The sequence below is a fragment of the Canis lupus genome, chromosome 22 (assembly GCF_011100685.1).
Source record: "Canis lupus familiaris isolate Mischka breed German Shepherd chromosome 22, alternate assembly UU_Cfam_GSD_1.0, whole genome shotgun sequence".
NCBI lineage: Eukaryota > Metazoa > Chordata > Mammalia > Carnivora > Canidae > Canis > Canis lupus.
Genome location: NC_049243.1, coordinates 3,032,854 through 3,060,107, shown reverse-complemented (window position 1 = coordinate 3,060,107; position 27,254 = coordinate 3,032,854). Strand labels below are relative to the sequence as shown.

Below are 27,254 nucleotides of genomic sequence, written 5' to 3'. Positions count from 1 at the left end.
AGGAGAAGAACTGCTCTCTGAGTCATGGATACAGTGCTACCCATATAAGCACCTAATTTTCATAAGTTAAGTATTTCACTAACTGTTTTCTTTATAGTCTTTTAAAACAATCAGTTGCTATATCAGTTATCTATTTGCTGTGTAAGAAATTACTCCAAGATGTGGCAACTTAAAATAACTAAAGTTTGTTATGTCACAGTTTCTGAAGGTCAGAAATCTGGGAGTGGCTCAGCTGTGTGGTTTTGGCTCCTATTCTCTCAGGAGAGACCCTCAAGTTGTCAACTAAGGATGCAGTCAGGTTAAGGCTTGCAGAATCTGCTTCCTAGTTCACTCACATGGTTGTTGGCAGGCTTCATTACTTCTTCACTGGTTGTTAGCCAGAGGCTCCCTTTGTTGCCGTGTGGACCTCTTTCCATGGGACTTCCAGGAGCCTAAAACTGTAGATATTTTATAAGCTAGCTCAGAAGTGACATGCCATCACTTGTGCCATATGCCATTGACCAGACAGACTAACCTGGTACAGTGTAGGAGGGGTCTTCACAAGGGTATAAATAACCCAGTGGTAGGGGTTATTGGAGTGATCTTGCTAGCGGTATGCTACAGCTGATATTTAATGTCAATTAGAAAGCATTTCTTCTTGGTGATTTGCTGTATCTTAATTTCACCCAGAAATATTTGAGTATCCATTATGTGCTTGGCACTGGGATTTTATTTTAGAACTGTCTAAAAGTCCCATCTGGACCCTGTTAGTCAACTGCTTAAAATCCTTTAATTAGTTTAATCCCTTGCTGTTTCCTTGCTATAAAATCTGTGTTTTAGCTTTTTGGAGTGAATCATCTCGGTCTTAAGCATTTATGTCTCTGGTGCCATTCTGAGTACTTTATACTTATTATCTCATTTAATTGTTATAACAACCAAACCCTGTGAGGGAGTATTATTTTCCTTACTCTATGGGAGCTACAGGAAGTTTCTCTAGAGCCATATTTTCTCTTGTTTCTGAACCATCTATTCTGCTTTCTACTTGAAATAACTTTTACCTTTAGAACACAAGTCAGGCTTAACCTTCTTCCAGATGTTTCCCCCTAATGTACCTAATCTAGATTTGATGTTCTTCTCTTGATTTCCAGTATATACCATGTGTATCCTTTGATTATGGGACTTACTGGTCTATATTACTGTTTTTTACTTACTTATTTATTTCCTTCATTAGAGACTGTAGCATAAGGATTAAAAACAAGGGCATTGGAATGAAAAAGCTTGGGGCCAAATCCTTGATCCACCACTTACTAATTGTGCCTTTGGGCAACTTAATCTTAGCCTACTTTTCTTCAGTTGTAAAATGACATAAAAAAAATAGTGCCTTCTTCCTAGAGTTTGTTGGGGGAATGAAATAATATAAATAAAGTGCTTCGTGCTATGCCTAGCATTCAGCAAATCAATAAACTCTTGGAGTGCAGAATTACTGAGTGTTTATTTTGTGCCATGTACTGTATCAAACCCTTTATGTAGTTTATTTAATTTTCACAACAACCCTTTGGGTTAGATACCACCATTAATATTACATTCTTCTTAGTTGCTATAGTGCCTGTCATGGAATGTGAGTATTTGTAGAATGAGCAAATGAATGGTAGATGGAATTGTGGGGAATAGAGCTAATTGTAGGGGGAAACACCACCATGGCAACACAGCTAGAAGCATGAGAGTAGGCACAAAGAATGAAGAGAAAGTGAATAAACGAACATGATTTACATCATAGTATAGGAGCTAACAGCACATGCTCTTAAAACAGACTTGAGTTTAGTTCCCTGCTCCACCATTCATTAGCCATATGACATGGGACAGATTTCTTAATATCCATATTTCAGGTTATCTATAAGTTGGGGATAATAACAGTATGTATTTTATAGATGTACTATGAGGATTATATGAGATTAAAATGTCTGTAAAATATTTCGCATAGAACTTGGCATACGGTAGTAGATGCTCAATGAGTATTCTTAAATTGAGAGAATCAAGAAGACAGAATTTTGGTAGTGAAGGAAGTAAAATATTATTATGAAATATGTGGTAATGGCTTTGAATCATTAATTATAGTTATCAAGATAAGACATAGTAGAAAGAAAGATCACAGTTGTTAATATACCTGACAGCGTGGTATCCTCACTAGACAACACCAAATATTTGCTGTGGGTCTGGCATTAAAAATTAGTTCTCCTAAAGTTAATGCAATGTTTCTAATATTCCGTCTTCATACCCTGTCATCACTTTAGCCCACATGTTGGGAATATGAGAACCAGAAGTTTCTTGTCAGTGATTGGACTATACTAGGATTTAAGGAATTTCTGAGTTTCACAACAAGAGACTGTACTTTTATATCTGACTGATCTCAAATTTACCTGGGTTATTAGTATTCTAGAAGATAGAATTTAGGGAATGGTGGAAAGGATGTCTTTTGAAACCTAAGAAGGCAAGAAATCGAGTTGTATGCTATTTTAGAGTTTTTAGAAATTTATATCAGGATTAGAAAACTAAAGTTAGTTCTTGAGGGGGTGGGCAGAGGAGAGATAAATGTAAAGGAGACATGGCAGGGATCCAGTGGGAGGACGCTAGAATGGTGGGATTGCATGAGAATTAGACTCTGCTGAGGAACTTTCCTAAAATGTAGATATTCCTCCTTCCTGGCATTATCAGAATTTTAGGGGTTGAGGAGAAATCTGTGTGTTTAATAAAGCTCCCTTGGAGACTCTGACATAGGCTGCTTTCCAGCAAGTTGTAAGCTATATCAAAAAAGTAAGAATGAACCTTATAAAATATAGAGTCATTCTAGGGATGACCTAGGCTACTGATGGTATAGACCTGAAATTAATCATTAGAGATTATGAACTCTTATTATACTTAAAAAATACCACACAATTTAACAGTGCTTGTTTGAATGCACAGATTTTAGTGTAATAATTTAACAGTTTTACTATCTCATAGTTACTTTGTAGATTTAATTAAGTACAAACATTAAGTTGGCATGACTATACTGATGTGCTGAAACTAAGCTGTGCCAGTAGAACCTCATATTACCTTTACATTTACATGTCAAGTTATTGTTGTGCCCATATTTGGCTAACCCTTATTTTAAGGCCCTAGGACAAGAATGGCCAAGGGGTTTCCAAAGCCAGAACAGGTGCAGAAATAGTAAATGTGCATATCAACAAACACTGATTGCAAGGAGCCTAAGCCCAAGCCAATTAACCTTTTCCTGCTGACTAGTTCAGCTTCAGATTGGAAACTTGAAGAATTATGAAATTTTGAGAACCACAGGAGTATGTCCACCTAAAGGTAGAAGCAGCAAAGCCCAGGCCAGTGAAATCCCTCATTGATGTTAGCTTAAGTTTCTAAGTTTGTTTCATCTTCTTGAAAACAATTCAATGTCTAGTCATGAAATAATTTTTGACACAAAACCTTGGTGCTATGAATAGGTTAAACCTGCTGCAGTATTTGCTGTCATGGAATAATGTATGTAGGTAAGTAAAGGATACTAGTTAGAATCTCAAAGGTAAAAATCTGGTGGTTTTGATTCTCTGGTAGAGAGGCCCTGGTTAAAACAGGAATTATTTGAGAAAGGTGACTTTTATTGTGATTATTTAATCATAGGATATATGTTTTCATTCTTTTACTTTTTTACAAATTCTTCTCATCAGCATTATCATCAGTAATTTGGTGATTCCTCACTTCAGCATGGCAAGCATGTTTATTCTTCAACTTTGAACTCTTATCCACCCATCTTATCCTTTCCTGTTCAGTCATAATCCTCTACTCCTTCCAAGTGTGACAAAATACTCTTGATTTTCATCATGTTCAGACATGCTAGTTTCCTTTTACAAGCTTTCATGCCCTATTCCTCTTTGAATGTCCATCTCTCTTACTGTATTAGTTCCCTTTATAATATGAACTCTCCTGTATGAATTTTTATTCATTTTGCAAATATTCATTATAGGTTTTCTTATGCTTTCAGTTAGAATAAGATCTCTTCTTTGGATTAGGAACAGTAACTCCTACAGCTTTTAGGGTAAATGATACAAATAATGACTCTTCCACATGATTTTATCACAATTGTTAAAACAGAGGAAGCTCACATTGGATATACTTGCTGTGGCCATTGAAGCTAGTACTGATGGGAGAGGACTTTTGACTCCTGTAATATTTCATTTAGAAAAACAGCTGTCTTAGTTTAATTGCATAAATTTTGCCTTTGCACTTAGAGCTGCCTATCCAGAGCAGATATGTCAAACATCTTCAGGTAAACCCTGACCCAGGTTTAGAATTCTTGGCTAATTTTGAGTTAGGAGTTACTTTCTTAAAACAATATTTTAAAATTAATGCGGCAAATACAAAATATAACATTTTTAATATGACTTAAGATTTAAATAATACCCAATACCACAAAATAGCTTACTTTGAATTAAAGAAAATAGGATCTACCCAAGTTGATATATATACTTCTCATTGTTTTTTAAAAAGTTGATGAAGATATCAATTTAGAAAACACTTTAAAAAATACATTTTAGGGTACACAATTGTTTGAAATATTTGTATATGTAAAGTTGTATATAATTGATGTAATAACATTTAAGGTTTTCAAGTTCTTAAAATATCTGCTTTTAGTCTACAGTTTAACAAAGGGATTGCTGTTTTAAGAGACTTTTTAAAAAATTGCTGTAAATGATCACTTTCAGTGAAAATCTAGTTCAAATTTTGGGCCTCTTTTGCATAACTTCTAATATTTAACAAGCGTGTTTTTCAAAAACAATGCTAACTACCATTGTTCAAACTGGTTATAATATAAATTGTTCAGCATTATCAAAATTTGATTCATTGTTCATCATTGTATTGTTTTGGTATTTATTATATCAAACAGTTACTCTGGAAAGGAAACTAATAATTTATATAAGCTCTCACTGTTTGGTAAATTGTATAATTAGGTTAAGCAAATATTGTAGTAGTTGTAGATAGTCCTCTCTGATTAAGTAAGTATGACCGTGTTGTTTTCTGCTTGAAGAATGATTATCAGGAACACTTCACTTTATTAAATAGTGTGTAATACAGGATTAGCCTCGGTAAAGTTAATTCATGGACTTGTTTTATTGCTGCTCTTTTTATAAGAGCTCAGACTCTAGAGCCCGGCTGCCTAAGTTCAAATCCTTTTGTTAGCCTCATTTTCTCTCTCTCTCAAGTGGGAATAGTATACCGCAACAGCATAGGGTTTTGTGAAAACTAAATGTGTACATGCAGTAAGCATTTACTAATTGGTAACTATTATTGTTAATAACAGATGTTAATATAGATTTCTTTTTCAGTAAATCCTTTGGATAAGATGAAAAATAATAGCTAAATTAATAAAATGTTTTTAATATGTCATATTCTAATACTTGTAGGAAGCTATTCTACTCATTATTTTTTTAAAAGCTTAAAAGAGTTTTGATTTCTATATTTATAAACCTCACATTATTATCCTACACTCTGAAAATAATTTTACTGCATAATATAGTATTCAGTCACAATTTACTAAAATAGCCAAGTTTTCTGATCCATAAAATGAATAATAATACTTAATCCACAGACTTATTTTGAGGATTACATGAGATAATACGTTTGAATTACCTTTGTAAACTGTGAAAGTGCTTTATTTAATTCTTGGGTCTAAGCAAACCATCAAAGTGACATATCATTCTGTTTTGCCTGTGTATCTTAAATTAACTGACATTCATTATCAATTTGGTGTTCAGTATCCAAAGGGCAGATTTCATAGGAGGGTCAGTGCACATACAAGTGAATCCTCCTTAAATTTTGCATTCAAAGCACATCTCTTCGATTTCATGTATATAAAACAAAAATTGGCAATCCGTTTTTTCAAAGTAGAAAGAAAGATCTCTGATTCTAAATTGCTGCTGTCAATTGTGACTAAATTTGTAGTGCTCACCATGTCAGACAATATGATTTTAATGAGTACATGGGAAAATCATACCTACCAATGTGGTTTTAATGTCATCTTGTTTATATAGGATTCACCTTTATTTGATCTGATTAAACAAGCAAAAGACCGAGAAGGACCAGCTGATCACCTTGAATCTGCTTGTACTCTCAACCTTCCTCTCCAGAGTAATCACACTGCAGCAGATATGTAAGTAGAACATATGTTATGCTATTCAGTCAATATGCAAATAGGTTTTGAGCATGGTATAATGCAAGATACTATATTGAAACTGTAGGGTATAGAATTTTGAATAAGACGTTCTTGCTTTGAAGAAGCAGGAATGTAAGATACATGACTCAAAGATCATATATAGTGGTACAGAGTGCTACTGAGATCACTCAGGGTTGATGTAATGAGAATAGTTTTCATGGTAGAGATGGCAATTTAGTTAGGCCTAAAAATTGGAAAATAGGATTTCTGGAGAGAAGGAAGGAGACACAAAGTGTTCCAAGAGTCAGAAATGGCATAAATCTCAAAGTGTAACACCGGGAAAGCTGGAAACACTTTCAGGGGTGAGGTATAGGATAGAGATTAGGGTAAGATACGAGACTAAATCAGTTGATGAATACATGATGATGATCATGATGATGATGGAAGAAGAAAGCTAATATTTACTGAGGGTTCACTATGTGCTGGACAGCTGCCTAAGTACTTGAGATTTTCTTTTCCCCGTTTAATCTTCATAACAGCTCCATAAGGTAGTAGATACTGCTATCAGCCTCAGTTATCTGTAAAATAGGAATTAGAGAAATAAAAGTCAATAGAAATCAAACCCAAGCAATCTGCCCCAAAGCTTATGCTCTTAAACAGTCTGTCTACTCTGCCTTTCACAGAAATGTGCCTAATACTGTTTCTATTTAGTTCTGTCTAGGAATTGACAGTACAGTGTTCTGTGATTAGTTCAGGGACTATTTTCCAAAGATGTCCTTTCCATGCTAACTTGTATCCAAGGTATTTCTAGCATATGGTACCTCAGCCTTCACATAACATTTGTTTGCTAGATTACATACAAATATAAATAAGTCAAGCCTTATCTTTTTCTTTAATTTAAGCAGTTGTCTAAGTCCCAGGACATTTTATAGGCACAGGGAATAAAAGGTGAATAAGATGGACTAGGTTCTTCCACTCATAGCGCTTACATTATGGGGGAAATAAACTAATACATGATGTGTTTTTAGAGTATGCTAAATTTGGGGCACCTGGCTGGCTCAGTGAATAGAGCGTGCTGCTCTTGATCTTGGGGTTATGAGATCAAGCCCCATGTTGGGAGTAGTGATTACTTTTAAAAAATTGAGTATACTAAGTACTATACTGGAAATAAAGTGGTGTGAGAGAAACTGAGAGTGTAGGAACATTTAAGGAAGCTTCTTATGAAAAGTGGTATTTGACCTGAGATCTCAAGGACAAGTGGATGCTGGCTAAGCACAAATCTGCATCATGTACATTCCAGGCACAGCAAACAGCAAGTGCAGTGGCCCTAAGACAGATCAAATTTAGCTGCTCCAATGAACAGAAAGAAATCCAGTGTGGCTGGAGTAAAATGAGCAAGAGGAGGTTGGAGGTATAAGACAAGAGGCAAACTGAGGCCAGACCTTGTAGGTTCCCATGGGCCATAAGAAGGGGTTGAATTTTAGAAGGGTAATAGGAAAGTATTAGGGGTGCAGCTTGGTATAATTTGTATTTTTAAAAGGGCCATTTTCTGACTGCTATTTGAAGTCCAGGTAGGTTTGGAGAAGGACAGGGAAGAAGTAGGAAGACCAGTTTGGAGACAGTTTCAGTGGACCAAGTGAGACTTGGTCTAAGATATGTCAGATAGAAAGAAATGGAAAGATCTAGGATGTGTTTTATTTTTTTTTTTAAGATTTTATTTATTCATGAGAGACACAGAGAGAGAGGCAAAGACATAGGCGGAGAGAGAAGCAGGCTCCCTACGGGGAGCCCAATGTGGAACTCAATCCCTGGACTCTGGGGTCATGACCTGAGCCAAAGGCAGACACTCAACCACTGAGCTCCCCCCAGGCGTCCCTAGGGTGTATTTTAGAAGAAGATTTAATAAGACTTGGTTTTGCATTGGGTTTAAGGAATTGAGAAAAGGGAGATATTAAAAATAACTCCCAGGTTTTAGATTTAAGAAACTAGATGTAATATGGAGCCATTTATTGAGATGGGAAAAACAGGGAAGAAATCAAGAGCTTTGGCTTTCTTAAATTTGAGATTCAAGTAGTGATGTTCTATAGGTAGTTGAATATTTGCATCTAGAACTCCAGGGAGACCAACTCCTATCCAAGTTAAGTTTGTCTACAATATTGTGAATTAATGAATTGAAGGGAAATCCAAGATTGGAAGTAGACTAAGATTAGGATAGTGATTCCCTTTTCCTAATGTACTAGGTGACATACTACACATAGTAGAAACATCTATCTATATAGTAAGGTACAAATCCTCTTTCTTGCTCAGAATTATTTCTTAGCCACTAAGACAAAATTAGAATGTAGATCTTGATTATCCTATAAAAGGCAATATAAGAGTGGTATAATGTCAGAAATTGAGAGAATACTTACTAATATCTCTAGATTGATTTATGCCTAACATATTTAGTATACAGGTGTAAATCTTCCTTGGTAATGTTATCTGAAGTATCGTAAACAATTCTGTAGTAGGTAATTTAGATGGTGTTTGTGTAACTTAGGTTTTATCATCTATATGAACCAAAATGAAACATTTTTTAAGAGGAGAATCAGAAACATGACAACACTATTTTGGAATCAATAACTTATTCTTTTGACCTGGAGTTATTTTATGATCTCAAACTCACTATAATTATTAAAATTGAATATATATGCATATGCACCTTTTTTTCAATAAAGCAGTAACTCTCAGGAAAAGCTATTTATTAAAATAGATAGAAATGATAATGACAGCTTAGCTTTCCTATTAGGCTGTATCTTTTCCAGCCTGTGTTTAAATAGCTTGCTGGAACTGGTACAGCTACTCTATCAAAACATATGGAGGTTCCTCAGAAAGTAAAAAATAGAACTACCCTAGGATCTAGCAATTACACTACTAGGTATTTACCCAAAGGATACAAAAATACAGCTTTGAAGGGGCACATGCACCCTGATTTTTATAACAGCATTATCAACAAGAGCCAAATTATGGAGAGAGTCCAAATGCGTCAACTGATGAATGGATAAAGAAAATGTGGTGCCTGTGTGTGTGTGTGTGTGTGTGTGTGTGCGCGCGCGCGCATGTGCGTGTGTATAATGGAATATTACTTAGCCATCAAAAAGAAAAACATTTTGTCATTTGCAACAAGGTGAATGGAGCTAAAGTATATTATGCTAAGCGAAATAAGTCAGAAAAACAAGTACCATATGATTTCTCTCATATGTGGAATTAAGAAACAAAACAGGTAAACATGGGGGAAGGGGAAAATAAAAGAGGGAAACACTGTAAGAGACTCTTAAAGATAGAGAACAAACTGAGGGCTGAGAGTTGACAGAGAGATGGGTGGGGGATGGACTTAGATGTGTGGTGGGTATTAAGGAGGGCACTTGATATGATGAGCACTAGGGGTTGTGTGTGACAAATCATTGGATTCTACTTCTGAAACTGGAGGGTTTGATGCTGAGTGAAATAAGTCAATCGGAGAAGGACAAACATAATATGGTCTCATTCATTTTGGGAATATAAAAATTAGTGAAAGGGAATAAAAGGGATAGGGGAGAAAATGAGTGGGAAATATCAAAGGGAGACAGAACATGAGAGACACCTAACTCTGAGAAACGAACAAGGGGTGGTGGAAGGGAGGTGGGTGGGGGGTTGGGGTAATGAGGTGATGGGCACTGAGGGAGGCACTTGGCGGGATGAGCACTGGGTGTTATGCTATATGTTGGCAAATTGAACTCCAATAAAAAAAATTAAAAAAATAAAAAATAAAAAATAAAAGAATTCTACTCCTGAAACCAATACTGCACTGTATGTTAACTAACTAGAATTTAAATAAGAGTTTAAAAAAATAGCTTGCTGAAAGAAGGAATTTGGTACAGAATAAGATTAAATAGATATGTTCAGATGTATGTGTACAGTTCTGTGTGAGTGTGAGAGAGAAGGGACAGAGGAATGTAGATAGGGACAGAGAGACTCTTCGAGAATGTCAAATGAAGACTTTTCCTTTGAATATGTCTAGGTATCTTTCTCCTGTAAGATCCCCAAAGAAAAAAGGATCAACTATACGTGTAAATTCTACTGTAAACACAGAGGCACAAGCAACCTCAGCCTTCCAGACTCAGAAGCCATTGAAATCTACCTCCCTTTCACTTTTTTACAAAAAAGGTTAGTAGATGATTTCTTTCAAAAAGAAGGACTCTGGAACCCGGCTGTGACTAAGTTCAAATCATGACTCTTCTGCTTACTAGGTGTGACCTTGGCAAAGTCACTTAATACCTCCCTGCCTCAATTTTTTCATCTGTAAAGTGGAAATGATAATAATAATATGTTTTGTAATAATCTCCCTCATAAGGTTTTTGAGTTTAAATGAATTAATACATAAAATGCTTCAAACAGTACCTGGCACATAGCACTCAAAGTGTTAGATGTTGTTATTGTTGCTGTTGCTGCTTCTGTAACACTTTCAAGTTTATGTTTAGAAATATTTTCCCCTGACATTACTTTTGCTATCAGATGTGGCTGTAGAGTTAAGATGGTAAGTGTGCTATGGTCTAGTGTAGGCACATTTCCTGGTAGTTAGCTAGTGTGGCATTCTCTGACTTTATGTGTATGAGGTGGAGCAGGGGTGTCTGTGCATGCGTATATACAGCCGACCCTTGAACGTTGGTGGTTAGGGACACTGATCCCCCCATGCAGTCAGAAATCCACATATAGCTTTTGACTCCCCAGAAACTTTACTATAAACCTACTGTTGACTAGAAGCCTTACCAATTGAGCATAAACAATTGAATAACACATATTTTATGTTTTTACGTATTATATACTGTACATCTTACAATGAAGTAAGCTAGAGAAATGAACACGTTGTTAAGATAATCATAAGGAGGGGCAGCCCGGGTGGCTCAGCGGTTTAGTACCGCCTTCAGCCCAGGGCGTGACCCCGGGGTCCCGGGATCGAGTCCCACGTCAGGCTCCCTGCATGGAGCCTGCTTCTCCCTCTGCCTGTGTCTCTGCCTCCCTCCCTCTCTCTCTCTCTCTCTCTCTCTCTCTCTCTCTCGGATAAATAAATAAAATTTTTTTAAAAAATCATAAGGAAAATACTAGTACTGTCTTGTATTTATCAGAAAAAAACCCATGTTGTTTGATAGTCTGCTGTATATGGTTGTGCACACCCACTGAAGTTCTCTGAAGGAACATGAAAGGCCAGATTCCTCTGTGATAAATCTTTTTTCTGATTTTATTTGAGTCATAAATATACAGAGTTTCATGGGCATGTTTTAAAATAATCCTTAAATTAGAGCAGTGTTTCCGGAGTGTGGTCCCCATCCCGCAGAATCCACTTTCTACCTGGAAAGTTGTAGGAAGGAAAATCTTTGTTTAGGCCCCATCTTCAAGCTACTCAATCAGAAGCTCTAGGATGAAATGAAAAAAAAATTTTTTTTATTTTAACAAGCCTTCCAAGACTAGTCTGATGCACACTGAAGTGAGAACCACCGAGACAATTAACTAAAAAATGCTGATTACTTTATGCACATCTTTGAAAGGTACATTTAAAACAAGAGTCATTATATTTAAAGTAGTTGGGGGGGTAATTAAATTTTGTGGATTCCTTTTATCCAAACCTATATTCCAGTAGTATTTTTTATAGACTTTCTAAATAAATCTTACGTTAGTATTCAAGTATTATTTTGCCTAAGAGTAGGAATTATTTATACATTAGGAAAATAGTGGTAGAAAAAAAAATAGTGGTAGAAGTGAGGTTCCTGTTAAAATGCTGTTTATTACTGGTGGGAATGCAAACTAGTGCAGTCACTCTGGAGAATATGGAGGTTCCTCAAAAAGTTAATAATAAAACCACCCTACAATCCAGCAATTGCACTACTATGTATTTACCCCACGGATACAAAAATAGTAATTCGAAGAGATACTCGCACCCCAATGTTTATAGCAGCATTATTTACAAAAGCCAAACTCTGGAAACAGACTGATAAATGGGTAAGAAAGATGTGGCATATATATGCAATGGAATATTACTCAACCATAAAAGTGAATGAAATCTTGCCATTTGCAATGATGTGGTTGGAGCTAGTGTGTATAATGCCAAGTGAAATAAGTCAGAGTCAAATACCATATGATCTCACTCATATATGGAATTGAAGAAATAAAACAGATGAACATAGGGGAAGAAAAAAGGGAAAACTGAGAAACAGATTCTTACCTGTAGAGAACAAACTACCCCTCTGGGTACCAGAGGGGAGATGGATGGGAGAATGGGTGAAATAGGTGTGAAATAGGTGATGGGGATTAAGGAGGGCACTTGGGATGAGCACTGGGTGTTACATTGTTGCATAGAAGTGATGAATCACTAAATTCTACACCCGAAACCCACACTACACTGTATACTAACTGGGCTTTAAATAAACTTGGGGGGAAAATGCTGTTTAACAGCACTGTGCTTACAGCAATTTAATGTTTTGAAAAATACCCTTGAAATTCAAAATGAATAATAAACATGACTCATTCCCCTTATCTCTGCAGTGTACCGACTAGCTTATCTTCGACTAAATACGCTGTGTGCACGCCTCCTATCTGACCACCCAGAACTAGAACACATCATCTGGACCCTTTTTCAGCACACACTGCAAAATGAGTATGAACTCATGAGAGACAGGCATTTGGATCAGGTAAGAAAATAATACACTTCTCTTCTACTTGTTTGTTAACTGTGTACTGATTTCTTAAAAGATTAGATTCAAATAAGCTAGATCAATTTAGCAGACTTAATATAATCCATTTGTTGGCTACCTTTAATAATTTTGTTATAATCCTTAGAGCTCTAGAGCTTGGGAGTATTTCAATAACTTGTTTAATGTCATAAAAGATCTTTACAGAAATCATTGAAGAAACTGTTGAGGATTTTTCTGTCTTGGGGTAAACTAAATTTCATGTTAGTATGGAAAAAGCATAAGACTTAACAAGTTAATCTAAAACAGTGCCGAATGAATGAATGAATGAATGAACGAACGAAATAACAGATGAATGTCTTAATTTACAGAGAATGATCTCTCATAGCTTCCTTTTTCTTTTCTGTAGGCAGAATAATGTTTTTTTTATAACAGCTTATTGAGATAAAATTCATATACCATACAAATTACCCATATAAAGTGTACAGTCGAGTGATTTTTGGTGTATCCATAGAGGTGTGCAGCCATCACCAAAATCATTTTTAAAACATTTCTATTGTGCCAAGAAGCAATGCCATACCTTTCAGCACTCACTTCATGTTCCCCCACTCCCTCCAGACCCAGGCAACACGGATCTTTCTATGTTTATAGATTTGCCTACTTGAGACATGTTATATAAATGGAATCCGATAATCTGTTGTCTTTTGCATCTGGTTTCTTTTACTCAGTGTAATGTTTTCATTGTTCTTCTGTCTTCTAGCTTCTATCAGTACTTCATCCTTATTATTGCCAAATCACATTCCATTGTGTGAATGCACCACATCATAATTATCTGTTCATCATTTGGTGTCTTTTACTTTCTGACTATTGTAAATAATCTTGCTATGAATATTTGTGTCAATATATGTTTCTAAATCTCTTGGATATATACCTAGAAGTAGAATTGCGAGGTCATGTAATAATTCTGTGTTTAACCTTGGAGGGACTGGCCAGACTTTTTCCAACATATCCACACCATTCTGTAGTCCTTTTTTTTTTAAAGAAAAAAAAAAAAAAGATTTTATTTATTTATTCCTGCGAGACACAGAGAGAGGCAGAGACACAGGCAAAGGGAGAAGCAGGTTCCATGCAGGGAGCCTGACGTGGGACTCAGTCTCAGGTCTCCAGGATCATGCCCTGGGCCAAAGGTGGTGCTAAACCACTGAGCCACCCGGGCTGCCTACCCCCGCCCTTTTTTTTAAAAGATTTATTTATTTATTCATGAGAGAAACAGAGAGAAAGAGGCAGAGACACAGGCAGAGGGAGAAGCAGGCTCCTCTCAGGGAGCCTGGTCCAGAACTCGATCCCGGATCCTGGGATCATGCCCTGAGCTGAAGGCAGACGCTCAACTGCTGAGCCACCCAGGCGTCCTTCATTCTATATTCCTAACAGCAGTGTATGAGTTTCCAATTTTTCCATATCCTCATCAACCCTTTATTTGCTTTTTTTTTTTAAGATTTTATTTTATTTTATTTTATTTATTTATTTATTTTTTATTTATTATGATAGTCACAGAGAGAGAGAGAGAGAGAGAGAGAGAGAATGAGGCAGAGACACAGGCAGAGGAAGAAGCAGGCTCCATGCACCGGGAGCCCGACGTGGGATTCGATCCCGGGTGTCCAGGATCGCGCCCTGGGCCAAAGGCAGGCGCCAAACCGTTGCGCCACCCAGGGATCCCCTTTAAGATTTTATTTATTTTTTCATGAGAGAAACGGAGAGGCAGAGACATAAGCAGAGAGGGAGCAGGCTCCACGCAGGGAGCCTGATGCGGGACTCGATCCCAGGACTCCAGGATCATGCCCTGAGCCAAAGGCAGATGCTCAACGGCTGAGCCACCCAGGCATCCCCATGCTTTTTTGATTATAATCATCCTAGTATGTATAGAGTGGTATCTCTTTATGGTTTTGATTTGCATTTCCCTGATGGTTAATGATGTTAATTGAGGATGATTTTCATGTCCTTTTGGCCATTCGTATATCTTTTTCTGAGAAATATGTACTCAGATCATTTGTAATATTTTTTAATTGAGTTGCCTATTATTGAATTATGAGAGTTCTTTATGTAGTCCATATAAAAGTCCCTTATTTCATATGATTTGCAAATATTTTCTCCAGTTCTTTGAGTAGTCTTTTCACTTTCTTGGTGGTGTCCTTTGAGGCACAAAAGTTTTTAATTTTGATCATGTTTATTTTTTCTTTTGTTGCTCGTGCTTTTGATATCATATCTAAGAAACCATTGCTAAGTCAGAGATCATGCAGATTTATCTTTGTTTTCCTCCAAGAGTTTTATACTTTTAGCTCTTACATTTACATTTTGATTCATCTTGAGTTAATTTTTATGAATGGTGTGAGATAGGGGTCTAACTTCACTCTTTTGTATGTGAGTACTACTTGTTCCAGCACCATTTCTTAAAAACAGTCTTTTCTTTCTCTATTGACAGTTGTCAAAAATCAACTAACTGTATATGTGTAAAAGTTCATTTCTGTTCTCTTAATTGTACTCCCTTGATCTTTATGTCTCCTCTTATGCCCGTACAATACTGTCTTGATTACTGTAGCTTAGTAATAGTTTTGAAATAGGTAAACGTGGGGGTGCCTGGGTGATTCACTCAGTTAGGCATCTGACTCTTGATTTCAGCGCAGGTCATGATCTCAGGGTCATGAGATAGAGCCCCATGTGGGGCTCCACACTCAGTGGGAGTCTGCTTGAGTGTCTCTGTCCCCCCCCCCCCCCCGCCTTGCACACAGGCTCTTGTGCACATGCGTGTGTGCTCTCTCTCTCTGCCTAAAATAACAAACAAATAAATCAATCTATTTTTTTTTTAAAGAAATAGGGACGAATTTTCTCTTCTTTTTCAAGATTTGTTGTACTCTTCTGAAGCTTGCATTTCCATATGAATTTTAGGATCAACTTGTTAATTTTCAGCCAAGAAGCCAACTGGGATTTTTTTTTTAAAGCTTCTTTTTTTTTTTTTTAAGATTTTATTATTTTTATTTATGAGAGACAGAGAGAGAGAGAGAGGCAGAGACCCAGGCAGAGGGAGAAGCAGGCTCCATGCAGGGAGCCCCACGTGGGACTTGATCCCGGGTCTCCAGGATCACAGCCTGGGCTGAAGGTGGTGCTAAACCGCTGAGCCACCTGGGCTGCCTGCCAACTGGGATTTTGATAGAGATTGTACTGAATCATAGATCAATTTGAGGAGCTCTGTCATCTTAACAATATTAAATATTCCAGTCCATGAACATGTGATGTGATGCCTTTCCCTTTATTTAGGTGTTCTTTAATTTTTTTCAGTTATGTTTTGAGATTTTCAGAGTACAGTTTTGAACTTGTTATATTAAATTCGTATGCCTCATTTATTCCTTTTAACACTATTGTAAATGGAATTATTTCTTTAACTTCCTGTTTGCATTATTCATTACAAGTGTATAGAAATACAATTAATTTTCATATATTAATCTTGTTACCCTGCAGTTTTGCCTAGTTTTGATCAGTTCTAATAGTTTTTAGTGGATTCCTAAGATTTTTAATATATAAGCTCATATTATCTTCAAATAGAGATAGCTTTATTTCTTCCTTTTCAATCTAGATGACTGTTACTTCATTTACTTGTCAAATTGTTCTGACATAGAACCTCCAATATAATGTTGAATGAAAGTAGTGAGAGGAGGGCAGCTTTATCTTGTGCCTGATGTTAGGGGAAGAGCATTCCATCTTTCACCATTAAATGTATTGTTGGCTATGGAGTTTTTATATATGCCCTTTATTAAGTAGAGGAAGTTCCCATCTATTTCTAGTTGTTTTTATTGCAAAAGTGTATTGCATTTTGTCAAATGCTTTTTCTGTATCTATTGAGATAATTATTTGGGTTTTTCCCCTTTTATTGTATATTACATTAATTGATTTTCAGATGTTAAACCAACCTTGCATTTCTGGAATGAATCCCACTTGGTCACAGTATATAATACATTTGATGTGCTACTGTATTCAGCTTGTTTTTGTTAAAGAGGTTTACATCTATAATCATAAGAGATAATGGTAATTTTCCTTTGATGTCTGGTTCTGATATTAGAGTACTACTGTCCTCACAGAATTAGTTGAGAAGTGTTCTCTCCTCTTCTAATTTCAGAAGAGTTTATGAAGAATTGGTATTGGTTCTTTTCTAAATGTTTGATAGAATTCACCAGTGAAGCCATCTTGAGTGGGGCTTTTGTTTGCAGATAGTTTTTGATTATTAATTCAAGCTCAATTCAATATTTTCAGTTTCTTCTTTAGTAAGTTTTAGTGATTTGTGTCTTTTCTTAAATTTTTCCATTCCATCTTAAATATCTATTTTGTTGGTATGTAATTGTTCATAATCTTCCCTTATAATCCCTTTATTTCTGTAAGGTCAGTAGTAATGTTCCCAATAAGAATGATATTTTCAGCAAATGGTGGATTAGTGTATTAGGGTATATGTATATTTTATATGAGTGTATTTGTATATTTTACAAGAATATAGTATATTTTACAAGAGTATATTTGATTGTATAAATTCTGGTATGTTGGATTTTTGAAAGTAGGCACTCAATTGCCTTGTACTTTTCTACAATATAGTAAGACAATAGTGCTAAGGATTTCTAAAGAGATTAGTATGTGAAATCAAGATTTTTTGCTGAGAGGTAACTTAGGAAAAGAATCGAAGTAGGAGAAAAATGTGAATTAGCAAAGAAGGATTGGATGGCATTCTGAATAGGAAAAATAGTAGAATTGGGATTAGTAGGATGCTGAACAAGGGATGATGATGAGTAGGTATTCTTGGCAACAGTAGATATGAGCAAGAATTTTGCAGAGATAGGAGTACTTAAATTTGACAATAAAATTCATACAAATGAAAGTTTTTTTTAATTTGTAAGGAATTCTTTCAAATCTTATTTTTATATTAAAAATATCCTCTCTATTGAAATGTAATGCATATAGAAACATCCATGTCATAAGAATATATCTTAATGCAAATTCAGCTGAGTTCATCTGTATAACCTGCATCCAAATCAAGAATATTACCTACAATACAAAGACTCTCTCCTGCCCCCTTCCAAACTCCTTACCACCATCAGTATTTTATCTGATAGTTTGAACCTTTGATAACAACTGTCTTTTCTTTTCTTTTTTTTTTTTTTTTAAGTGCTAGTTACATGGTTAACAGATTCCATTTTCAACTTTTCTGGGAAAAAAATCTAAAGAACAGGAGTCAAAATTAGGGTTATTTACAAACCCTGATCAGTTCTAATAATCAAGATTTGATTATTTGCATTTTGTTCTTTAAATATAATTTAGGCTAAACACTTCACATCAAGTTTCAGACTCAGCTCAGGATAGGAAAAGATAATCCTGTAGGAGCTTAAATGTCCATTTTTTGAAACTAAAAGAAAGAGAACAGTACTTTTTAGAGCACAACTAGGTAACAAAATTCTGATATTTTTGTATTGTATTGATTTACTAGATTATGATGTGTTCCATGTATGGCATATGCAAAGTGAAGAATATAGACCTTAAATTCAAAATCATTGTAACAGCATATAAGGATCTTCCTCATGCTGTTCAGGAGGTAGGTAACCTTTCATGGTAAGATTTTTTGGTTATATCCATATCTATAATATGGATAACATAAGTCATTAATTAGATCATACATTCTGACCTTGTTATATAAATTCACATATCAATTTTTTACCTTTATGTTACTGGTTAATTATTTGTAACTAAAATAGAATTGGAAAGTTAAGGCACTTTAGTATCCACATTCATATTACAAAGTTAATAAGGAATACTATATCCCTGCCACAGATAGGATATTTGTAATAAACTTTTACATGTAATAATATTACATTAAAAAAAATCTGTGACATTTCTCTTCTGGTAAAACAGCTGTATTCCAAACCTGAGAAGGCTTTTTCAGATTATTTTTTCCTATACAGTATGTGATTCCTACTGCTAAAAAATATTATGAATTATTAAAAAAGAAAATCTTTTTTTTTTTTTTTTTTTTTTTATTTTTTTTAATTTTTATTTATTTATGATAGGCACACAGTGAGAGAGAGAGAGGCAGAGACACAGGCAGAGGGAGAAGCAGGCTCCATGCACCGGAAGCCTGACGTGGGATTTGATCCTGGGTCTCCAGGATCGCGCCCTGGGCCAAAGGCAGGCGCTAAACCGCTGCGCCACCCAGGGATCCCTAAAAAAGAAAATCTAAAGAGATAAATTTCCCAATTCACTTAACAGGTATTTTTATTCTTCTTCCTCAGACATTCAAACGTGTTTTGATCAGAGAAGAGGAGTATGATTCCATTATAGTATTCTATAATTCGGTCTTCATGCAGAGACTGAAAACAAATATTTTACAGTATGCTTCTACCAGGGTACGTTGGAAGTATCCTTTGATTGGGAAAAATCTAATTATAAAGTAATGGATCTTACTAAAATATTTTTTTAAAATCTACTTTTTATTTTTGCCTCAGCCCCCTACCTTGTCACCAATACCTCACATTCCTCGAAGCCCTTACAAGTTTTCTAGTTCACCTTTGCGGATTCCTGGAGGGAACATCTACATATCACCCCTGAAGAATCCATATAAAATTTCAGAAGGTGTGCCAACGCCAACAAAAATGACTCCAAGATCAAGGTTTGTGTTTTCTCTTTAGGGAAGATCAAGGGGGGATTATTTTGATCCAAAAACAAAAATATAAAGCTTTCTTCACTTAAAATATTTGCTTATTTAACATTAAATGACATGAAAGGAATTTGGCAAGGAAAGAAAGACAATCTTTTTACTTAAATGGGCTTGCAAATTTAGTCCTCAACTTTCCTGGTTGCTTGGGTCTGTTGTTCTGTGAACAAAGAACAACTTTTGTAATAGTTGTAAAATCACTTTCATATTTTTCTAAGTAGCCAGTCTGCTAAGCAAAGTAGATTAGTTTTGGTTAAGAATTTTTATTCTGTAGTTTTACTGAATGTCCTGTAAACTCTCTGAACCTGTTCATCTTGCTTTGCTATAAAAATGTAGATGACTGATTAAATGTAGATGACTGTAAATTAAGTCTTTAAGAGTCCGTCCTTAATTTTGCCTGCTGCTTCCTTAGATTACCTGGGGCAGGTGTCCTGTCTACTTCGGAAGGGTGCTGTGGATTAGGGAGATGATGAGTATGAAGCTGTTTTAAATTCTTAGATGAAAGGTTTTGTGCAACTACAAATCATTATATTATCTTCCACATCCAACCACAAGCAATTTGTGGCTTTGAAGTGCTTCCATTGACTTATTATATGGTATCATACACTGTTTGAAACTGACTTTATTTGTACAGTGATAGGCAGATTAGCTAGCACAGTTAATGTAGTCTCATTTCCCCAAATTGTCAGCTCATAGAGTTGTACTTAATGGGCAAGAAAAACAAGGAGAAGGAGATATATTAGCCTTTTAGAAAACATTTGTGTGGCGTGTTTAATTATATAGGTAATGCACACTCATGATAAAAATTTGAAATCACAGGAAGAGACAAAGTAGAAAATAATTGGCAAGTGATATAAATCCTCTTGTGCATCCCCATTCCATCCTTTATTTGGTGTTCTTATAGTATCTGTGCATGGTATCTACAACTTACATTGTAAGTTGGTTAAGATGCTATACAATGCATATTTACACAGTCCGCATGAAAATGTGTACTTAGGTAATGATAATTGATCCATACTATGCTTATGATGATGGCTATTTGCTGAACTTAGTGAAATCACTTCTGGGTTGAGATTCTTTAGCGAAAAAGCCACATTCTCAAAATCTTGATAAATCATTGGTCAGGCATTAAGAGAGCATCTTAACACTCTATGTATCCAGCATATTTAGGTATTCTGCTTAATTAAATATGTATATAGAATGATGGCCACGTACCAAGGAATTGGAGTACAATAAAACATCTAGTTCCATGTGCATATGATCCTATCTTTGTTATGTCAGGCTACTGCTTTTTCAGCATTATTATTAAAAACAAATTATAAGGTTCACTCATGGCAACCACAAACTCAAAACTTATGATATATACACAAAAAATAAAGAGAAAGCCGAACATAGCTCTATAGAAACTCATCAATCACACACACAAAAAAAAGGCAAGAGAAAAGAGGAAAGGAACAGAGAAGAACTACAAAAACAACCTGAAAACAAGGAATAAATGGGATTAAGTACCTATCAATAATAATTTTAAATGTAAGTGGCCTAAATGCTCCAGTCAAAAGATAGAGGGTGGTGAAATGGATAAAAATACAAAACCTTTCTATATGCTGCCTACAGGAGACTCACCTTAGATGTAAAGACACAGACTGAAAGTAAAGGATGAAAAAACACCATGCAAGTGGAAGAAAAGAAAAAAAAAGCCGGGGTAGCAACACTTATATCAGACAAAATAGACTTGAAAGGACTGTAACTAGAGACAAAGAAGGGCATTACATAATGATAAAAGGCGCAATCCAACAAGAGGACTTAACACTTGTGAATATCTAGAGCACCTGAATACATAAGGCATATATTAATGGACATAAAGAGACTGGTAGTAATACAATAATAGTCAGGGACCCTAACACCCTACTTATATCAATGATAGATCATTCGGGCGGGAAATCAATAAGGAAACAGTGTCTTTGAATGACACTTTGGAACAGATGGACATAACAGATATATATATATATAGCACATTCAATCCAAAAACAGCAGTATACACATTATTCTCAAGTGCACATGGGACATCTCCAGAAAGGATCATGAGACCACAAAACAAGTTTCAGTAAATTTAAGATTGAAATCATACCATGCATTTTTTTTTTTTTATCACAGCAGTACGAAACTAGAAATAAATCACAAGAAAAAAACTGTAGAAAAGGGGCAGCCTGGGTGGCTCAGTGGTTTAGCACCACCTTCAGCCCTGGGCATGATCCTGGAGACCCGGGATTGAGTCCCAGGTCAGGCTTCCTGCACAGAGCCTGCTTCTCCCTCTGCCTTCTGTCTGTCTGTCTCTCATGAATAAATAAATAAAATCTTAAAAAAAAAAAACCCTGTAAAAAAATATGGAGATTAAATAACCTGATACTAAACAACCAACGGGCCAGCAGAGCAATCAGAAACAAAAAATTCATGGAGAGAAATGAAAGTGAAAACAAAATGGTCCAAAACCTTTGGGATGCAGTGAAAGCATTTCTAAGAGTGAAATATATACCAATACAGGCCCATCTCAAGAAACAAGAAAAAGCTCAAATAAACAACATAACCTTACACCTATAGGAACCAGAAAAAGAAAAACAACGCCCAAGTTGAGTAGAAGAAAGGAAATTAAATATCAGAGCAGAAATAAAAACATAAAGACTAAAAAAAGAAAAAAAATAATGAAACCAAGAGCTCGTTCTTTGAAAAGATAAACAAAACTGATTATCCCTTAGTTATCTTGTCAAGAAAAGAAAGAACCTAAATAAATAAAAATCAGAAAGGGAAGAGAAGTGACAACTGACTGTTTCTGCCTCTCTGTGTGTCTCTCATGAATAAGTAAATAAAATATTGAAAAAAATATATGAAACTACTACAAAAAATTGTATACTGACAAATTGGACAACCTAGAAGAAATGGATGAATTCCTAGAAACATTGAATTTTCCAAAACTGAATCAGGAAGAAATAGAAAATCTGAACAGATCAATTTCGATTTCTGGTAGTGAAATTGAATCAGTATGCAAATGACTACCAAAAACTAAATGTCCAGACCAGATGCATTTGCAGCTGAATTCTACCAGACGTTTAAAGAATTAATATCTATTGTCCTTAAAGTATCCCAAAAAACAGAAGAGGAAGGAAAGCTTCCAAATGCATTTATAAGGCCAGCATTACCCTGATACCAAAACCAAGACCCCACAAAAAAAAACTACGGGCCAGTATCCCTGATGAACATGATCCTCGACAAGATATTAGCAAACTGCTTTCAACAATATACCAAAATATTCACTGCAAGCAGGTGGGATTTCTTCCAGGGGTGCAAGGGACAATACGCACAAGGAAATATTATGCAGGCATTAAAAAGTATGAGATCATGCCATTTGAGACAACATGAATGGACCTGGAGGATGTAATGCTGAGTGAAATAAGTCAGAGAAAAACAAATAACATAGGATGTCACTCATAAGTGAAATCTAAAATAAATAAAATAAATCAGAATCAGACCTATAAATGCAAAGAACGAACTGATGGTTGACAGAGGGGAGGGAAGGATGGACACTATGGCGAAGGGGAGCGGGAGAGAGAGGTTTCCCGTTATAGAATGAATAAGTCATGGCAATAAAAGGTACAGCATAATGGGTAGTGATAGCGGTGATAATAGCGATGCTGTACTAGGGATGTACGGTAGCAGATGGTAGTTGCGTACGTGGCGAGCACAGCGTAACGTATAAGCTTGTTGAATCACTATGTTGTACACCTGAAACTAAGGTAATACTGTGTGTCAGCTGTACTCAGATAAAAACAAATGAATATAAATTATATGGTTCAAACAAGTACAAGCAGACTAATACATTTCCAATTCTAGGATATATGCTAAGTAGACTTTACTTATACCATATATCAATAGAGATCTTAATTTAGAGTTCTGATTATTAATACTGTAAGTTTTTGCCAATTTTATGTGAATTTTTAATGAGGAAATGTGAAATTTTAACTGATAATTTACCCATTGATTTATGAAGAATTAAATATGAGTAAACTTAAAATTTTCCTTTAGCTTCCTTAAATGTGGACAGTGGCAGTGTATGTTCTCTCAGACGTGTAGTTCTTTAAAACTCTTAAGAGACCAGCTCAGTGTATGATTTGATTGGCACTAGGGTAGAGCAGACCTTTGACTTGGTATTTCTGGTTCCTCAGAATGATGTATGTTCATCTCTGCACAGTTATATATGATCTTCATTACTAACTTGTATTTTATCTTGACAGAATCTTAGTGTCAATTGGTGAATCATTTGGGGTGAGTATTTTTGTTTTATGAAATAAAAGGACATGCACTGTAACTATAAAAGAAATTACAGATTTCTGTAATTTGAATTGACAAATGCTATTCAAACATCTCAGCAAGGCGTGTTGCATAAAATTTAGAAGACAGAGAAGACTTATTTTCAAATCAGATTTGATTTCAAATTATAATTGGTGAATTTCAAGGTGGTTTTCTAAACATCCTTTGAGATTATATAATACATTACATTTTTTTTTTCCAAGCCATCAGTTCCTTGTCACTTGAGAGCCTCTACATGGGGACACTCATTATTCACAACATGGCCTCTTGCTTCCCTCAGAGCAAGAAGAGAAATAGGGGAAGAGAGAGGTATAGAGCAAAAGAGAAGTCACAGTCTTTTTTATAACTAATATTGGAAGTGATATTCCATCACTTTTATCGTATTTTTGTCAGAAGCAAGGTGACACTAGATCCAGCCCCACACATTCAGGGAAGGGAAGATTATGAGAGTGTAAAACCTAGGAGGTGAGGATTAGCGAGAGCCATTCTAGAGTCTGCCTACCTCACTGCCCCAATATAGCTAGAGAGGGATAATAGTTTGTACACTGAAAGACTGAGTGTTGAAATGTATGTACAAATAGTAAATCCTGTGACATTTAGCTCGAGATAGGCTGCAGGAATCAGGCTTCACAAAGGAGATGTGGGACCATGTAAGTAGGGTTGGATCTGGGAAACATATAGAGTAGTGGTCCTCAAACTTTTCTGCATGCTATAACCTCTAAAAGAATTGAGAAAATATCATATGAACTTACATATTTTAAAGCTGATAATGAAAAATTTTATAAACTTAATACCTAGACAGGATTTAATTTCATATTATTTATGTGCTCTAAATATATTTTTCATCAAAACCTGTTATCATATTTAATTTTTAGAAAGTTACGTCATTTAGGGGCACCTGGGTAGCTCAGTCAGTTGAGCGTTTGACCCTGGATTTCTGCTCAGGTCCTGATCGCAGGTTTTTGAGATCAAGCCCTGCATCAGGCTCCGCACTCAGCATAGAGTCTGCTTGAGATTTTTCTCTCTCCCTCTTCTTTGCCCCTCCCACTGCTCATGAGCGCACACATTTTCTCTCTAAAATAAATAAATAAAGTATTTTTTAAAAAGATTATTACATCATTTAATTTTAGAAAAGAAAGCTTAATTAGCAAAGCTAAATATCACTGCTTAATCAGTCAAATCAGACTTAATTTCTACTGACAATCTGGCTTCATTTTTTAGTTCAGATGAACATGTTCATACACATCCCTGAAGTTATCCCCTCACTCTAGTTCTAAAGTAGACAAGTAAGAAATAGCATTTTTCCATGTGTTTGTCCCTTAGATAAAATAAGGTATTATGTCTTCTTTGGTGTTTATTACGAAAGCTTTCTTTACTCTGCTGTGACGAGGTTCTCCCTCAAGAGGTACAGATCTCAGGTCATCTCTATTAATAGTGAATGGACTCAGAGTCTTTTGATATTTGCTTTTTTATTTAAAAAACTTTGAATTAGCATTTAAATGAATACTATATCAGTAATGGTTTAAAATATATAAAGTAGGGCAGCCCATGTGGCTCAGCGGTTTAGCACCGCCTTCAGTCGGGGGCATGATCCTAGAGACCCGGGATCGAGTCCCATGTCGGGCTCCCTGCGTGAAGCCTACTTCTCCCTCTGCCTGTGTCTTGGCCTCTCTCTCTCTTTCTCTCTCTGTGTCTCTCATGAATAAATAAATAAATAATCTTAAATATATATATATATATGTATATGTATATGTATAAACTATATGACTTGTCAACATAATATCCAAAGTGAGTCCAAAATTATTACTGCCTAGACATTTCACTTCCTATTAGATTCTTGTGATAGTCTCTCTGATTATGCCCACAAAGAAAACCAAACAAAACCTACAGTGTTCCAGAAAGCCAATCCAACTTTACATGCTTCTGAGAAGCAGCCCTGGTTTTGTGTGTAGGTGAGTTCCAAAAACAAGAAACCAGGGTTTTCAGAGTATTAGAGTTGTTGGAGGAAGTGGAGGAGCCTCATAGGGAGAGTCTGGGGGATATTTAATTGGGGCAGAGTTAGGTGTAGTTACACTGATTCTAAGATTTTTTCATCTCATTTGGTACAATAAAGCAATTAAAATGCAGATATTACCTCTGCCTGATTTTTGATACCCCTTAAACCAATAATTTTAAAAGGTTGCTAACTAAAATTAAAAGGTTGCTGGCATTCAGGGATTTCAAATAAAGAATTCTGTAATTCGTAGACTTCTGAGAAGTTCCAGAAAATAAATCAGATGGTGTGTAACAGCGACCGTGTGCTCAAAAGAAGTGCTGAAGGCAGCAACCCTCCTAAACCATTGAAAAAACTACGCTTTGATATCGAAGGATCAGATGAAGCAGATGGAAGGTAGGAACAGTTGTAGAATATTTTTTGACGTAGTTTTGGAATCTAGGTGAGGTTTGGTGGGGTGAGGTCCGGAGCCGATGACCAAGGAAGAATTCTTGAGACATCTTTGGTGCAGAATGGTGGTTTCATTAAAGCCTGGGGACAGGACCCGTGGGCAGGAAGTGCGCTGCCCCAGGCCTGGGAGGGGAGGCTGATTATATACCTGGGAGTTGGGAGGGGCTCTTGTTGGGAAAATGTCGCTGATTACCATCTAATAAAACCCGAGGCACGAGACCCTTCATATGTGTATCATGGGCCTTCGTCTTGGCGATGATCGCCAACACATATTTTGAGGGTTTAGAGATAAAGGAAATTTCTAGAGGAGTTTTTATCCATTAAAGTAGACTCAACGGGATCCTGGGGGTCGGGCTAAGATTGCCTTCTGCCCTGAGCAAAGTGTGAACATGGAGGCGGTTGAGTCCGAAGAGGAAGGTCCCTCTGCCTGGTTCAGGGACTTGTCAGTGTGCCGCCCCGGGCTTGCGCTTTGTCCTCTGTTCCCCCATCACTTTTCAGTAGCTGAGCCAGTCATATGGCGAACCCAGAGTGCCAGCTTCGCTCACCCTTTTATACCAATTTTATTTGGAAATTGTGAAGATTGCTCAAAAAATAGAATGAATCCCAAGGTTAAAACCATATAAATTATATATTATCTACTGAAGTTCATTGAATATATCAGATATTAACAATCTGATCTTTCAATAATCTTTTTCACAAAGCCATTGATAAAATTTTGTTATGATTAACCTGAGATTTTCAAATGCTTACTCTTGAAAAATATTAACTTTGTTAGAATCACTGACAAGATACAAAAGATTAGGGATCCCTGGGTGGTGCAGCGGTTTA

At 35.9% G+C, this 27,254-nt stretch overlaps 1 protein-coding gene across 1 annotated transcript in view; it reads left to right on the top strand.

Annotated features, from left to right (window-relative positions):
* Nucleotides 1-27,254, top strand: part of RB1 (RB transcriptional corepressor 1) — a 145,641-nt gene that overhangs the window by 114,119 nt on the left and 4,268 nt on the right. Inside the window, exons 18-25 of the mRNA XM_038569496.1 lie at nt 6,054-6,172; nt 10,215-10,360; nt 12,734-12,879; nt 18,401-18,505; nt 19,200-19,313; nt 19,413-19,576; nt 23,908-23,938; nt 26,230-26,372. Coding sequence (XP_038425424.1) covers nt 6,054-6,172; nt 10,215-10,360; nt 12,734-12,879; nt 18,401-18,505; nt 19,200-19,313; nt 19,413-19,576; nt 23,908-23,938; nt 26,230-26,372 — 968 coding nt within the window. The remainder of the gene's footprint in view (nt 1-6,053; nt 6,173-10,214; nt 10,361-12,733; nt 12,880-18,400; nt 18,506-19,199; nt 19,314-19,412; nt 19,577-23,907; nt 23,939-26,229; nt 26,373-27,254) is intronic.